The sequence below is a fragment of the Drosophila arizonae genome, chromosome 3, assembly GCF_054131065.1.
Source record: "Drosophila arizonae isolate 15081-1271.41 chromosome 3, UAZ_ARI_1.0, whole genome shotgun sequence".
Lineage (NCBI taxonomy): Eukaryota > Metazoa > Arthropoda > Insecta > Diptera > Drosophilidae > Drosophila > Drosophila arizonae.
In genome coordinates, this window is record NC_142923.1 from 19,382,825 (window position 1) to 19,400,486 (window position 17,662).

The following is a 17,662-nucleotide window of genomic DNA, read 5'->3' on the forward strand; positions in this document are numbered from 1 at the left end:
TTTCTCAAAGTGTGAGTGAATACATCGAGAAACATTCAATTATATTTCAGTGATATTTAAAGTATAAAAAATACATATATTAAAATTATAAATAAATTTTTCTTGCAGTTGGAAAGCTAAGACATAAAGTAAATAAATTGGTAAAAAAAATTCTGCAAAATGCAAGATAATAATTGTGTTATATTAAACCTTGAAAAAAAAAAAAAAAATAATAATAATAATAATGGAACAATAAAAAAAAAATATAAAAATAATATATGAAAAGAAAGCCTATCTAGAAAGTATTCTGCATTTTCGGTCGAAAAATCTGTTTTGTTTTAAGGCATAAAATTCCAATCAATTCAAGCGTAAATTTTCTGGCAGAGCCTAAATAAAAGTTGACACGCGACTGTGCTACAGTGTGTACTCGCAGCACGGCCAACTTCTCTATATATACTACATATATATACATATATAAACATATAACCTTATCGTCATAAACGACTTCACACACATACACCGACAGGGAGCGTAACACACAGATGCCACAATATTTTGACTGTTTTGTAATTTATTTGACATATTTATGGGGTTCATAAATACAGATATATATGTATATATAAAAATGCGTTTATTTCGATTTGCTATATTTTTCTTCTTTTAGTTTACTTTTTTATTTTTTATTTATTTTTTGAAGTTTTATGGCAAAATACAAACAAAAATAGAAGCTGTAGCAGCAGCAACACCAAACTTACTGCCACAAACCCAGTTGTTGTTGCTTTTTGAAAGTTTGGAATACTTCCAACACGAGAGCGAGCCCTTCACAGCAACAACAACAACAACAAATTTTGTGTGTGTGTGTGCTGCTCATACGCCGACTGGTCAAAGTTGCAATAGCAAAACATAAAACACTTTTTATGTAATGATTTTCACTGTTTTTCTTTGCCCATTCGTTTGTCCACTCCTCTGGCCAGCTGCATGAACTATTGACAGCTGATGATAAAAAATTGTTTGGGAAATAGAGAAAATCCGAGAGAGAAAAAACAACAATTTTTGGGTTCAATGATAGAGGTTACCAAAAATAAAAAATGAAAAGTAATAGAAGAAATTTAGTTACATTTATTAAACGAAGAGAGTCTTGTTGAGCAATAGATACGGCTGTTATATTTTAAAATAATAATATAGCAAAATTTATATTTATAATATATAATTGAATAATAATAAATAAGCTATATATATGAAACATTAAAAAATGTAAAATATAATTAGTATTATAAATCGAGATTTTTGAATCCCAAGAAATAGATTTAAATATGGGCGGTAAACATTTTTTGTTTATTTCTCGACATACGGCTGATATATTAAAAAAAAAAAAAATAATAATATATCAAAATTTATATATATAATATATAATTAAATAATAATAAATAAACTATATATGTATATATGAAACATTAAAAATGTAAAATATAATTAATAAAATAAATCGAGTTTTTTAAATCCCAAGAAATAGATTTAAATATGGGCGGTAAACATTTTTTGTTTATTTCTCGACATGCGGCTGATATATTTTCAAATATGAACATATAATAATAATAATATAATTAATATAATAAATCGAGTTTTTTAAATCCCAAGAAATAGATTTATATATGGGCGGTATTCCTCGACATAATTGAATATTTTAAAATAATAATTCATAAAAATATAATAGAAAGCATATAATGAATAAATAATAGTAAAATAACTACTGTGGTATATTAAAAATGTATGTATATAATTAATATAATTAATAGCGTAACATTTTCTCAAGTGCTTTTCTAGCAGCTATTAAATCAACTTAACTTTAGCCATTTAAATTGTCAACATTAAATATGCCGAACGATTGATTTTCAATTGTGGAATGAAAACTGTGCTGCCTGACGCTATTTACCTCAAATATTCAGTTGTTAAGCACACAATTCCATTGAATTCACGCATTGAACATTACGCGCCTTAACACTTTTAATTTATGTATTTACTTTTTGGCTTATTTGCTTTACTTTTACATTTTCCGCTGCCCGCTACCCGCTCCCCGTGACCCTTTTATGCCTACCAGCACCTGCGGCATTTTCGCTCGACTACATCCAGAACCTTATTGAAATTCCAAAGTTGAAATGGCTGCAAGACAAGGATGGCCAGTCAAAAAGTGAACAGAGTGGGTCCAGGGTCCACTCGGATCGCCTGTTGGTGTTGGTTGCGGCGTTGACAGTCGCCAGTCGCCAGTCGCCAGTCGTCCTCCAGTCATCAGCTGGCGAGCAGTTTTTCTGGTCAGGTCATTGCGGTCCTGCCGGCGGTCGCGTGTCTCGGTCTGAAGTGGTTCTCCAGCTCAGTTCCCCACTTACATACATACACACAATCTCTCTCTTCCTCTCCCTCTCCCTCACTCTGTGTATGCGTGTCTGGTTGTCACTTCTGTGGCAACACTTATAAGGCAACACTCTCAGTGGCACCCTCGTTATTTGGCAACACTTTGGCCACACCAACACAAGAGCCGCCCCAAACCCATCTCAGCATCCTGCCTCCGTTTAGCCAGCGGGTTTTGTTTGTTTGTTTGTTTTTTCTTTTTTTGCCAGAGTTTTGCACAATACTTTGAGGTGTTTGACCCGCAGTTTTCGCTTTGGTTGCTTAACTTTTGATCAGCTTTTAATGTCACATTCAAATGCATTTCGTCTACAAAGTTTTGCTGTCAAAATGAGCCAACTTATCAAAGTCATTAACTGAGAGCCAGCCAAATCGAAAAAGCAAAATTGACTCCAAATTTTTGTGCGTCTATAAATTCAACAAAAGAATATATGTATGTAAATATATTATTCTAAAAGTCTAAACCGATGAGCTGTTTACAAATTTATCGTTAACTAAAAATAGAAAACAAAAAAACTAATCAGCGTATTTATGTGCAAGGAAGCCACAAAGAAGATAGCAAAATAAAATCCCTGCAATATATGTGAAAAGTTTTGGCGCTTTTACTTGCTGTAAATTGTGCAGCGCTTGTACCAATAATACTGAGTAAACTTTTTGGCTTAAGGCAAAATCAAAGAGTGCAAAATATCAACAAAGCTGAGAAATTCAAGTTTATTATACATAAAATTAATAATTAGTTACCGAACTTGAAAACCAAAATTAAATATTAAATTACAGAGCTTGAAAAAGAGCATAATAAATATTTTAGCACTTAAATAGATGTGCAAGATTATGGAAATTTATACTTATTTATAATTTTGAAATACAGGATAAAATGTAAAGTAACCTAAAATTGTTATGGAAAATTTTTAAAGTAAATTTATGAAATTCACATAGAAAGGCGATAGTTAACCAAGAAAGATAATGATAAAGATAGTAAAGTAACGTCACATAAGAAATTATTAAATCATTATGAAGTCAATGAAGTCAAGTTAACAATTATCCCTAATTTGCATCAGGCTTTTTGAAAACTTTGACCATAACAAGTCTTCAGATATGAGTTTAGTTCAACAAACTCAAAAGAAGAAAATCCGCACTCAATTTATAAACTTATTTATTTGATTGTACGATTTCTCTCAATTCTCAGCTCAGCCTATTTCAATTAGTGCTGCAATGATTGGAAAGCTCACACAAATACAAAATCTAAAAGGGAAAAAGAGGCAAATACCAAACTCTATAGTGAGCACAGCATATGCGCAAATTACAAGTCTGAACACACGAATTGTAGAAATGGAAATAGAAGTCAAAGCTCGGAGCCCGCTTAACTGAACGCATTCAACACCCACTGTCCACGTTGCTGCAGCTTTGATAAGCAAGTTGCAAGTTTCTAACCCGAGTACACACACACACACACTCCCACACACTCACACTTACACTGTTAGTGTGTGCCCCCTTTCATTTTGTTCAGTTTTCCGCAGTGCGTTTCATGTGACAACAAATGCAGCACTAAATAGCGCCATATACGACCAATAGGTGTGCCCTCTTCCGCTTCATGCGCTCTCACTCGCACGCACAGCTTCAATTGCAAGCTATCATTAAAGTTCGATGTTATTCTTTTTTTCTTAACTGTAATACCCTGTAACTTGCACGAGTGAGGGATATATATATATTATATATATATATATATATATATATATATATATATATATATATATATATATATATATATCATATAGACAGCCTGAATTATCTTGAACCCATCTAGCAATCTCTAATGGAACTTGATAAGTCTGTACTAACTCATCTTGGAAGCTTCAAGATCCTAAATAATAGAAGCTTACTCCATATATTTTCTGAGCATGAAATCTAGATAACCTATTATTCTAAGTATTCCATATACATGTATGTCCTTAATCGAAACTGCTTTATTTTTAAAGCTAATATCTTATTTGCTTGTTATCATATCGGCTTACAGGATATATTTGCGAGTCAGGCTGGTCTTTTATTGTCTCTTGCTTGTTTTATTTTTTACTCTCATGGATGCTCACAATACTTTTTGTTTCATATTGACCCATATACAGGGAGCGTGTGTTTTGTTTTTGCTCTAGCTGGACATATCGTATCGCCATATTCCACAATTGTATCCTCTTGGTCCTCGCTCATCCCCAACGTTGTTCATTGCTGTTGTTGGCGAGTTAAATTGTCCTTCAGCAGAGGTTGCATTTGTTGCTGTTGCTGCTGCTGCTGTTGTTGTTGTTGTTGTTGTTGTTGTTGTTATTGTTTCTGTTCCGATTGCTGTGGTTGCGGAACGTATAACAACAACAACTTTTTGCCTGGCATTTTATATTGTTGTAAAAAACTTTTACAATCTACGTTTGTTAAGTATTTTAACGGCTTTCTCTAGCTGGCCATGTGGCACTCACAGGTAATATAAACCAATGAAAATTGCAAGGGCAACTTATTGTCCAACCGGGCCCCCCCTTCACATACCCTTCACATCCACCATTCAGCATGTGGGATTGCATTTAAAGTTTCGTTGGGTGTTTATCTGTCAGTTTATGTTTACAAATGTCCACTTTTAATGGTTCTCCATTTAGCTGGTTGCCAACAGCAACAGTAACAGCAACAACAACAACAACAGCACAACAGCAGCTGGACCCCAGCTTTATCATACTCGAATGCTGCTTGTAAAATTCTATTGTAAGTTTGGTTTTCCGTTTTTCATACTGCGCTTCTGTCTATCTATCTGTCTGCATTTTTGTATGTCCGCCTGTCTCTCGTTTGTCCGTTTCCCTGTTTATTCTCCCACTCCACCCACACTCCACTCTGCCGTGCTGCAGTTGGTCATTTTGCAGTTTACAGTTTATTTTTTAAGCCAGATAGCAAACATGTTAAGCTTTGACTTTTCTATGTCATCCGCAGTGTCTCATAAAAAAATAAATAAATAAAAATAAAAATAAAAATAAATGGCACGGCGAGCTCATAAGACACATTAACAGGTATATCGCATTTTTATGTGATTCCTTTAAAAGTCTTTTATACTTGGAATTATGAAAGTGTGCTTAAAATTATACAGGATAACTTTAGATTAACTCGTGGGGTTTTTGGCTTATTTATGCGGCAGCTCTTCTATGCAGTTCTCATAGTTTTAAAAAGAATTATTTGATGATTATTTTAAATTTAATTCTCTTTCTCCCTTTACCTCTTTTGTCTTTCTCAACCTGTATCAAAATCCATCATTTTTCTTTTTCTCCACCTCTTTATTGCTCTGTTTCCCTCTATCTCACGCTTTACCTCTATATCAAAAAATCTCTCACTCTACACATCTTTATCTCATTATCTCTCACTCTATGTTTGTTTATTTCTCTCTCTCTTTTCCTCTCTCTGTGTCTCTGCCTTTATCTCTCTATCTATCTCTTTATATGTGTCTCTTTTTATCACTCTCTCATTTTGTTCTCTCTCAGTCGAAATCTCTCTATGTCTCTCTATTTTTCCCTCTTTTTACTTCGGTGTCATTCTCATTGAGCTCTCTCTCTCTCCCCCTTTCTCTATATATCCTTCTCTCTCTTGCTTCCCTCTAGCTCGCAGAGTGACACTATCTTCATCTTTGTTTGTCTATCTCTCTCTGTCTTACTTATTTACTACCTTTCCTTTCCTCATTAATTATTATTTTCTTTGTAATATATAAATTAAATATATACACATATACAATTATACTTGGAATATACACGATAATTTGAAGATTACACAGGTGTATAAATATTTGTAAAAGAAACCACACTTAAACTCTGTCTGGCTTACAAAGTCACGTTAAGCCATTGTAATGATAATATAAACAAGCCCACAGCTCCGTTCGTCTGCTCTTAAATTTTTGATAGGGTATTAACAAATTATACTAAATGCGCAACACTCTCTAACCACTCTAACCCACCCGAGCCAGCCCAGCCACCAGACGAAATCTGTAACATAAGACTCATCACAGCTCGTCGACTGTGCTTAATTTCATTTAGCGAAACGCATAAAATTATATTCTTATATAGTCTCAGTTGACGCCCCAACTCTATCTTGGTGTTTTGTGTTTGTTATGCTTTGCAGATTTTATTGTGGCGCTCAAGGATGTTTCGGTTAGGATACCGCAGGCGGTTAAACGTGGCAGCAACGCCTTGTTCACTTGTAATTATGATATGGAAAACGATACGCTTTATTCGGTTAAATGGTATAAAGGCAAGCGTGAGTTTTATCGCTACACACCCAAAGAGAATCCGGCAATGAAAGTGTTTGCCATGACAAGTGGCCTCAATGTTGAGGTGAGTATAAAGACTAAAGACTTTGAATATGGATATTATATATATTTATACATATATAGTAAATATATATGCCAGAGCGTTTGGCTCTCATTAAGAGCACATGCTGCAGTTGCGTGTCATAAAATAACAAACGCACTGTAAATTATGCCCATAATGGCTGATTGCATTAAGCCAGGAAAAATCTCATTCGTATCCAACGTGTTTACCTCCACCACCTGCCCCGCTCGCTCTCCCCAGTAGCCGCTCTTAAGCATTTGCACAACAGTCTCTGAAATTCAGAATGTCGTAATTATACACAACAACAACAACAGCAACAATAATAAGGGCTGACAGCACAGCCAGTGAGTTCCATCGCCCAATTAGTTGGCAACGCGATTGACTTGCGGCTCATTAAAAAACAATATATGTAAATTGCAAAAAAAAAAAAAAAAAAAAAAAAAAAAAAAATTATATATAAATATATATACATATAAGTACTCCATGAAAGTCGAACGCTCGAGAGAAGTTTTCAGCTTTATTATTACGTTGAAATGTAGGAGAGCCAATTAGTTTGGCGACCGGACACAAATTGGGTTAAATATCGAATGTAAACCAATCCAGTTCACTTCAATCCCATCGACTCCCGGAGCGAAGTGTCATATTTTTGCATATTAAAGTCGGTCTTTAAATGCAATTTATTAAAATTTAATTTTGTATTAAGTGGATTGCTGCAATGGGTCTACAGCTCGTCGTGTCAAAGATTAAATTTCGCGTAAACAATTTCATACAGTTCGAGTGGCTGACGAGAGGCCGCCATGAGTGAATGCACTCGACAAACAGCAACTGTCATAACAATAAAAAAAAATAAATAAATAAAAATAAAAATAAAAACACTTGCGGTCCCAATTAAATGAGCAGCTAATAAGTTGTTTTAACGAGAGAATACACCATTATTTATTTCAACTATTTTTTTTATACATATGGCAAACAGACAGACAGCTCTTATCAGAGCTCCACTGTAAGCTACCTTAATTGATAAAGCTAAAATGAGCACAGTTATCGATTTTCTGAAACAGACTCGATCTTTGCGTTCTATACAGGGACTTACCAGCAAGATTTCTAGTCTCTAGCTTTTATAAGCTCTGAGATCCACGCGCTCCCACATATGAGCGGATAATCAACTTTCGCTTAATCGACTCAAATCATCGCGCTGATCTAGAATATATATAAATGATACCCTCTGCCATGCCTTCTTCTGGCTGTTACAAACATTTAAACAAACCCATTAAATTTTGAATTCCCCTTTTGCAATGGGTTAAAGGTGTAAATAGTGATTTTAATATTTTCCCCAGCATTTTAGTTGCTTTTATGCATAAATGTATTTGAGCTGCATTAAATGTGGTTTTATTAGCTACAATATATATTCCTAGGATATGGCATCGCGCAGTTATTGTTTGAGATGGTCAGCTCATAAATAAAAGATCTGACAGCCACATCATTTCATTCGGCTCATAACGGACTCAGTCTTTTCTTCCCCTTTTTTTTTTTTTAATATCGCAAATCAACAGCAGAGCCAAAAGGCGAAATTGCTTTGACTCAAAGCAATCAAAATGGGGGGCAGGTCGACTTAAAATGCAAGCTCCATCCATAACTGTATATGGCTGCATGACTCTATGGCTGCCTGGCTCAATTTTCGCCCCAGTATCTTTCATCAACAACATCTGGTGCGATGCTTCGCTGTGTGGACTCGACATTATTTGTGCCTTTGCTTTATATTTGGTTCACTTTGGCGTTGCGTTATATTCAATTTCTATGCAGCGCATCCTGTCAATTTTTCAACTAATTTTTATTGCACTCATCTCTCTCACTCACTCGCACATTTCTACCCACTCTTACTGTCTCTTTCTCTCTCTTTCTGTAGCGCAACCTCTCGAATCAAAGTCATGTCGTGCTGCAGTCGGTGCCGCTGAATATTTCGGGCAAATTTACATGCGAAATATCTGTGGAGGCGCCCACATTTCAAACAGCTATGGTCTCCGGCGAAATGGAGGTGGTGGGTAAGTAAAATGAAAAAAAATCCCAAAAAAAGAAATAGTAGAGAAAGTAGTAAAAAATTCCAATAAAAATACTATCAGCACCTAGCGCAAATGGCAAAGGCAGCCCAGCCTTGCCCCGGTCTTGCCTTACTGCGATACCGAAAGCAAATTAATTAGACAAATGGGCGCCAGCCTTTGCCATTTTTTTGCGTTTTTGCGAGCTGGTCAGCTAATTTTACATTTCCATTATGCAGCCTACAGCTAATTCCATCTCTTTTACTCTCCCTCTCTCCATCTTTCTCCCTCACTCTCTCACTCTGTCTGTACGGCAGAGTTACCGGAAGAGCACACAGTGGTTACCGGCATACAGGCACGTTATCGCATTGGCGATTTGGTCGACGGCAATTGCTCAATTAAATACTCGAAACCGGCTGCTAATTTGACATGGACTATTAATGGTATTGTGGTAAGTTTTGGTTTCGGTTTCCATTTCCATTCCCATTTCCATTGCCATTGCCATTGCCATTGCGATCCGCCATTCAATTAGTGAACGGAGTGGAGTCAACTGTCTGCGCGTGTGTGTGTGTGCGCTTCGAGGCAATTTCCAATTGATAGCCCCGCAATTTTTCAATTAGTCGCCAGTGCAGCCAATTCGGCTAAAAGTTTCCTTTTCAGCACTTAGTTTACACTTCAATTGCCCAATTGTTGGCCGGAAAAGTGGCAAATTTAAGAGATCTTTGTCGAGCATTTCGGATTGAAGGCACTTTGGCAAGAGAAGCGATTTTGAAATGAAGTAATTGGAAGATGATGTTATGCCTATATGACTATAGGACTATATGCCTTTAAATATGAAAAATGAAAAAAAAAAAAAAATTTTTTTTTTTTAATAACAACTCATGAATTATTGGTCAAATAAATCATTTTTGTATTTAACTAAAAAAAAAAATACGTCTAAAAATATTCTGTCTGCATAAAACTAAAAAGTTTAATTGTTTTTAATTGAAACTCACTAATAAGTGAAAAGAGCATATTAATTTTTTTATATGTCCATTCGTCTGTATGTAGATTTACTATAAATTATTCAAGGTTTTTCCATTTTCTTCTGTATTAATTCTTCCAGCTCTTTTCTATTTATTTATTTTTATTATTGTGTATATTAATTTAATTAAATCTTCTTTTTCTTTTTTTTTTTTTTTTTTTGTTATCTATGTTTAGCTCTTTTATATATTACTGTTCTATACATTTTCGAATGTAATTTTTCAGTTTATATAGAACATTAAATTTAGAGCAACTTAACTAACTGCACTTCAAAGATTCCATAGAAGCAAAAATTATACATCTAAAAAGTATAAAAATATATATAGAAAGATGTTCTCCATGTATCCTCACGCACATTCCTTGCTGTGTCATAGTATTAAGATGTCTGATTCAACAGTGCCTCACTTGTTGACTTTGCGGTCTCAGTGCCCTCAGGTTTATATTCCCCTGCAGCCAATTTAGTGGGCAGCTTCAACTCTTGATTGTGTGTGAGCCCATAGGCTCTTAGAGTATAAATGAAATAGTCATATTCGTACATTTCGTTGGGCTTGACGTAGTGAAAGGATATTGCTGTATTTGCGACACAGCTGAAACACTAAATAATACTCCAATTAGATGTTTTGGACAGAATGTCACACACTTACGTCTGTCGTATTATAGAATGCATAATTCCAGTACCAAAATGTTTTATTGTCTGGTGGATGTAAATGAAACGAGGGATACAGTGGATACATGCGACCGTTTCCATTGGCATCGCGTGAATCGCCAGCTGTTACATTCAGATTCTGCATGCATAGTCCAATCATGAGATCCTCAGATCCGTCAGGGCCGGACTTGCAAATCTTAGGATTGGACAGGCCCTCGACCACAAATCGGCGCAAGGCCTCGCGGCTCAGGATGTACCCAGCACCGCCCGACATGAAGCCCTGCTTGAAGTACTTTTTGAACTTGCAGCCAAAATAGACGGGCGTCTCGGAATTATATCGATAGAGCATATATCGCATGTTTTCGATCACCGCAAACGTGTCATCGTCCGCCTTGAAGAACCAATCGGAATCGTTATAGTAATTATTGTAGACATACTTGAAGGCGCTCTTTGTCTTCATCCAGAGATAGTTTCGCCCCTCAGTCAAATTCAATTTTACTGTCGGCAGCTCATCATCCAATTGAGAGCTCATGAACAGCAGAATATTACAACGCTTGCCCCAGGTGCGCTTGACGTGCAGTGCCCTCAGCTTGTGATTACCTGGATGGGTCATTACCCAGCACAGCACGCGCACCTCTTTCTTCAGCTGTTCCGCTAGCGACGGTTGCTCCATTGGCCTTTCTGCCCTATAGGAGAGGATCTCTGTAATAATATATCCCGCGATTGTGCCCACAATGAGAGCCCAAAGCAGACGAGCTTCGTAGATGCTGTTTCTCGACATCTCACATACAACTGAGACTTTTTTCCCTCTCTTGCTACTCAAATGTCTCACCAAAATATATCGCTTTAACAACCGTGTCAAATGGCATTTAAATAAACTCTGCAACATATTTAAGATTAGCTGAATTATTATTGCAATATTTTGCATATTATTTTTACTAATTTTGTTTTTCTATTAATATTTTCTATTCTATATTTTATTTTTTTTATTTTGTATTTTATATATTTTTTTATATTTTATATTTTATATTTTATATTTTATATTTTATATTTTATATTTTATATTTTATATTTTATATTTTACATTTTATATTTTATATTTTATATTTTATATTTTATATTTTATATTTTATATTTATATTTTATATTTTATATTTTATATTATACATTTAATATTTTATATTTCTTATTTTATATTTTTTTTTTATATTTTATATTTTAATTTTTATGTTTTATTTTATATTTAATGTTTTATATTATATATTTTATATTTAATATACTCAAACTTTGTATCTTCCTCGTCTCTAATCTCACTTAATTCCTTGCTCATCTCTTAATCTGATGCAATCACTCCCAAACGCTTTACTTTCTAGAAGCCCCCTTCTTTCCCCTCCACATTGTTCAGCTGCATCGCTTGGCAATCTTTTGGCGTTTAGTGTGTGATTTTTCATTTCACACACACGTATACACACTTTTTGGCACCTGCGTGCTGCTGGCTTCTCTCTTTTTTCGCTTTGGTTTTCCGCCTAGACTTCGCCTACATATATACCATATCATTTTTGATAGGCAGTCACTTTTTATGCCTTTTACTTCGGCTGGCTGTTTTATGGCCGCAACCACAGCAGGTAGTTTCCACATATTCCGGCAGCTGAACTGCCTGATGTGGGCAAAGGTGCTCAGGGGTGCCTCACCTGGCTGCTGTCATAGTTCCGCATGATTTCACAGAGTTTTGGAGTTTTGGGGCTTACACGACCGAGGCATGTGACATGGACCGACATTTTTTTTCACTGCCTTACTATTTTGCTGCGTTTGTTTTAAGAAACGTTTCGGTTGTCAGCAAACTTTTTGTTGTATTTTTGTCCGTTGCGCCAACTGCCCGCTAAGACATTGAACGTAGGACGGCGTTACGTCTACGTTCTATGGTATTGTTTCAATAAATTTGCATGCACACATTAAACTGGGGCGAGATCTAGATACTCTAGGGGAATAATTAAAATGGTTTATATTAATACTAGCTGGCCCGGCAAACGTTGCATTGCCCTCTATATTATTTCTAGGTAAAAAATTGTTGAAAGCTATGTTGTTCAGGCTGGGATACACTGATAAATTTATTAATCGGATTTTCATTCAAGCACCTTGTTGTAAACGACATTCTTCGTTTTTTGGTCGGGTGCAAGAACAAATAATGCGGATCGTTTGCCAACACGTGAGCATGCCACGTACAATTGACCATGAGAAAAACACGCATTTTCTAGATTGAGGCCACAAATAGTCAAAGATTGGCCCTGTGACTTGTTGATCGTCATGGCGAAGGCAAGACGAAGCGGGAATTGAATTCGTTTAAATTCAAAGGGCATATCTGTTGAGCTCATCGGAATCCTAGGAATAAGAACTTCCTCATCTTTAAATTTTCCTTTGAGTATCAACGCGTGAATCACATTGCTCATCAGTTTTCTTATCACCAAACGCGTTCCATTGCACAGTTTTGGTTGGTTTAAATTTCTAAGCATGCAAATCATGGAGAATTGCTCTTTTCATAGCTGTGTTCATTTCTTGACGCCGGTCAAGTTGTTCTTCCATATTGCCCATGAAGTATATTTGCAAGAATTTTTGCTGTGCATCTTCAATAGGTTGCAATGATCCAATGCGATGGCAAATCTGGCCTTGAATCTTTAAATTCAAAGCCATAGTTATAGTTATATTTACAAACACTATTTACAGAAATCTAACAAACTACATTATTCAAAATTTTTTTTTTGGCAGTCATAGAAAATAAAATTTTTAACGTAAATTACCTTAAATATCCGTCTCCAATATTTTCCGCCCCAAATTATGTCATTTGGAAACAGGCATTGTATTTTTGAGTGTTCGCTAGAAAATGTCGTGATTCTAGTGTTTCGCCATAAAGCAGGGAACGCAATGGCTATGGTGACCGCTAATGGCAATGTCACTTTACCACTAAGGCAGCACAAACCGGGCGTTTCACCAGCAAACTTCAATGCGCCACAATGCTAGCAAACAACGTCCATTGGACCAATGCAAACTAAACGATTCAAGCTGTAATCAATGGTGCAATCATATCGAAACGCTGCTCGATTCAAATCAATCCTTGAACCATTTCTTATTGCCATTTCACGGGCTGCCTCTCTTTGAGAAGCACGAATTAAGGCCCTTCTTCCCTGGGTACTAACGCGGAGCCTTTCTCGGGCGATTTCTCGCTCTTCGTCAGATAATTGACTCGCGCTATTCCGTTGCCTAATTGCATTATGGGTCCGCCGGGAAAGATTAGATCTTCTAGGACGCGGCATTTTTATTAATAGTAATACTGCCCTCGCACAAAACCATATAAAACAATCGAGAAATATAAATATAAATAATTTACACAAATTTATGTTTGAGACAAACAAATACCTGAACTTTCGAGATATTTAGCTTTTGTAAAAGTCCAAAAATACAATTTTTAATAATTAACTTTTTTTTTTTAATTTCGAATTTTGAATTTTGAATTTTTTATTTATTTTTGATTGTTAGGTTTTAATCTTTTGATTTTTTTTTTAATTTTTGCAGATTTTTGATTTGAAATATTTATAAAGTTTAAAAGTCCGAAAATATAAAAAGCCAAAAATACACTTTTTAATAATTACCTTCTTTTTTTTTTAATTTCGAATTTTTAATTTTTTATTTATTTTTTGAACAGTCAGGTTTTAATCTTTTGATTTTTTGCAGATTTTTGATTTGAAATATTTTTCCTTTTGATTTGAAAATTTTTTTTTTTTTTTTTTTTTTTTTTTTTTTTTTTTTTTTTTTGAATAGTCAGGTCTGCTCGAGGTCAGGAGACCGTAGACTGACTGACTACATTTGTTTATTTACTTCTACACTATTGTCAAAACTGTCACTGTTACCAAGCCTACTGGGTATAAAAAAAATTTGAACATTTGGGGAAAAAACCGCGTTTTTCAAGTATTCGGCAAATTTTTTCAGTATTTTTAAGACCCTATACTAAACTCGTTGCGGAGACAAATCCAACAAATCAAAAACCATGAAAATTGGTTCAGCCCAAATCAAGTTATAAGCGGTCTTCACTTTTACACAACTTTCTTTTATATATATAGATTAATAAATAATATATTAATATAAAACTAACCAATTTTTCTGACATAGAATAGATTGCAAAGAAATGCAGTTCGACAAACAATTTTGTCAAGAATGCAAATATTATAATTTAAAAAATAGACAGTCTCACTATTAATGACCATTGCTGAAGATCAGTGATATTTGTTTGCTTGTTCATTATAATTATACTTGTATTATTTTTTTTTTTTTTTATTACTTATCTAGGTGAATTCTCTTTTAAAGTTTCCTTTACTACGTAAAAGGATCGCCTATAAAAGTTTTGCAATGAAAAATGAGAATTCCTTCTGTTTGCGCGCATTGTGAGTATCCGTTCGTTTGAGTACGACCTGAGTCATATTTCACTTAGTTTGAGCTTTTTATGCTTCTACAAGTTGTTAGGCTTGGTTGGGGAACTTGGATTGTGCTCTGTACTCAGGGAGCGAAATAGGTGAGTTCCACTGTGAATTGCTGACGCAAATGATGATGATTGCAAAACAAATAAAATTTTCAAATATTTTTAGATTACTTTGCTGAAACTAAACTTTAAAGAAAATATTTTTTCAATAAAAAAATAATAATAATATTGATCAAAATATCGTATTGTTTTTCTGTTTTTACATTATTTCTATCTTCACCCAATGCAATGTTGCTTTTTATTTCAAATAAATATTTTACAGTGATGATAAAATAAAAACAAAACAAAAAAATATATACAAAGTTTATATTAAAAAATTTATCGCGTTTTTTATATTTTACTAAAACATTACAATTTTTTTTTGTTTAATTTTTTTGCTTTTGTTTTATTATATTTATTATTTAGTTCACATTAAAAATGTAATGTTAACAACAACTAACTAATCACGCTGCCTTTCAATTAATTAATAAAGTAAAAAATATATAAAAAAAAACTGAATGGAAATAGCAAAAAAATAAAAATAAAAATATTTGTATGTATATAAATGCGAACTAGAATAAAAGTTTTCTGTTACATTTGTATTTGTTGGTAGGTAGGTACTTGGAAACTGAAAAAAATGGGCGGGCCCTGCTGGCATTAAGTGAAAGGACCAAGAGAACAACTGAGAAAGTTGCAGTTAGAGAACGTTTCATACATATATATCTGAGAATATATATATATATATATATATATATAATATTTTTTTTATCATTATCAAACAAGCAATTCAGCAAAAACTAACACAAACAACTCTCAAGTGTGGTCTGGTGCGTGTGTGTGTGTTGGTGTGTGCGCTGGTCCGCCACTTGATCTTTTAGCTAACGAGCGCTTTTCAACAGGACCGGCTGCTGCTGCTGCTCCTGCTGCTGCTGCTCCTGCTGCTGCTGCTGCCACTACACCCAGCACATGTGTGCGGGGTGCGAGGGTCTGGGGGTGTGGGGGGCTTGGGTCCGCCTGTCAGGCTGGCAACGTTATCTGCAGGCACTTCAAACTAAACTCACCGCAAACAAAGTGGCCTCGTCCTGGCTCGACTGCCCTCGTGCCTGAGCCACCCTCCGCCCGGCCATCGTGCCCCACTCCATCGCTTTGCTCCACTTAATCACTCAAGCGTGAATCTATTCATCATTCATAAGTTATAAATTTGCCTGCTGTGGCATGTTTTTTGGCCGTAAGAAGTGGCAGAGGCCTCCGCCGAGGACCACCACACAGCTGAGAGAACAGGACACGGCACAGTTTCCACTTGTGCATTGTGCATTGTATGGTGGTGCTACAACATTGTGGTTGAGTGCTTCATGTCGCATATCTGTAAGATGCAGCCCCCTCGCCCCCTCGCCCCCTCGCTCTTGAACTCTCTGGCTCGCTCTATCTGCTTTTGATAAATATTTATAAATTGATTTGCAAACGCTGCCAGCCCTTTGAACTGATGTACTGAAGCGCGCATTCCTTTCATTCATCCTTCATCCACTTGACACACATCCCAATTCACGTTTGCTTCCATTCGCAGGTGCCACCGCATCACATCAAGACTTATCAGATTGAGAAACAAGAGAATAGCACACTGGAATCGGTGACAAGTGCCATACACTTTATGGTAACCACACAGCATTTTCTCAAGGGTCAAATGAGGGTAAGCCAAACGGATATACTAAATCTATATAAATCGAGTGGTTGCACGTGTCAAGGGTCTCGCTGAAAGTGCAAATATGTTCGAAGACTTGTTTTCAATCAATATTTATTAGAGTTTCTAGCTATATAGCTTCAAGAATTAATTAATCACATATCAAATTCCACAGCTGAAATGCACGGCCAACATATTTGACATATTTAAAGAGGAAATCGAGAGCATTATCGAAGAGGATCGACCCAGAATTATGGCCTCGGGCCGATCATATGATATCAACAATTACCCAATGGAAGATCATGGCAACAGGCATGGCGATCGGGAGCGGGGCGGCTATGAGGAGCATAATGAGTCATATCTGACCTACTCATCGAGTAAGTATAAATTTAAAATTAATTATAATAATTAAAAATAGGTATTAGTTTATAAGACCTGAAGAAAGAAAAACTGTGTATTTTATTATTTTAATTAAATATTTTAGGGATATTCATATCAATATTTTAGAATTAAAATTTACTTTTAACTTTTGTTTTTATTCCGATTTAATTTTTGTTTTAATTAGAATTTTATTTTTTATTTATTTATTTTATTTTTTTTTTTAATTTCTTATAATCTTGGTTTAATTTTAAGAATGAAACTAATTTAATTTTTATTTATATTTATACATTTTAAAAATGATTTTAGTTTTTAATGATGTTAGTTTTTAATGTAATTTTAATCACAATTCTTTTATTTTATATATATATATATTAATATTCGCTTTAATTTGATTAATACCTAATTTTTATTAATGTTTTTTAAGCCTCTCATCCCTAAAAGTCCGAAACCATTGATTTACTCATATATTATTATTCATATTTACTGTGTATCTTATTATCTTAAAATTTCTCTTAATCTACCAACACTTTTCTTTTTATTTACAATTTATGAATAATTTAAGCTTTGTAACTTAAGTGAATGCAGTATAAACTCGCAAACAATAAAAAAAATGAATAGTTTTTTTCGATGGAATTTGCTTAGCAGCGCATCGAGCTCTAATGCCGCCTC

General features: G+C 34.8%; 2 protein-coding genes and 2 long non-coding RNA genes across 4 annotated transcripts in view; 2 read left to right on the plus strand and 2 right to left on the minus strand.

The window, feature by feature from the left end:
* The window catches only part of LOC149269834 (uncharacterized), a 174,950-nt gene that overhangs the window by 46,660 nt on the left and 110,628 nt on the right, over positions 1–17,662 (plus strand). The window lies entirely within an intron of this gene.
* Positions 1–17,662, plus strand: part of beat-Ic (beaten path Ic) — a 63,941-nt gene that overhangs the window by 41,959 nt on the left and 4,320 nt on the right. Inside the window, exons 3-7 of the mRNA XM_089465556.1 lie at positions 6,517–6,728; positions 8,629–8,764; positions 9,076–9,209; positions 16,499–16,621; positions 16,788–16,989. Of these exons, the coding sequence (XP_089321682.1) occupies positions 6,517–6,728; positions 8,629–8,764; positions 9,076–9,209; positions 16,499–16,621; positions 16,788–16,989 (807 nt within the window). The remainder of the gene's footprint in view (positions 1–6,516; positions 6,729–8,628; positions 8,765–9,075; positions 9,210–16,498; positions 16,622–16,787; positions 16,990–17,662) is intronic.
* On the minus strand, positions 9,634–11,375 carry LOC108609419 (glycoprotein-N-acetylgalactosamine 3-beta-galactosyltransferase 1-like). Its single transcript, XM_018001141.2, has 2 exons — positions 10,426–11,375; positions 9,634–10,376 (listed from the first exon to the last, which is right to left on the minus strand). The coding sequence occupies exons 1-2, from the start codon at positions 11,353–11,355 to the stop codon at positions 10,158–10,160; spliced, it is 1,149 nt and encodes a 382-aa protein (XP_017856630.2). The 5' UTR covers positions 11,356–11,375; the 3' UTR covers positions 9,634–10,157.
* LOC149269836 (uncharacterized) lies at positions 12,504–14,614 on the minus strand. The gene is made up of 2 exons (XR_016269454.1): positions 13,839–14,614; positions 12,504–13,752 (listed from the first exon to the last, which is right to left on the minus strand). It is a non-coding gene; the product is annotated as an uncharacterized LOC149269836 (long non-coding RNA).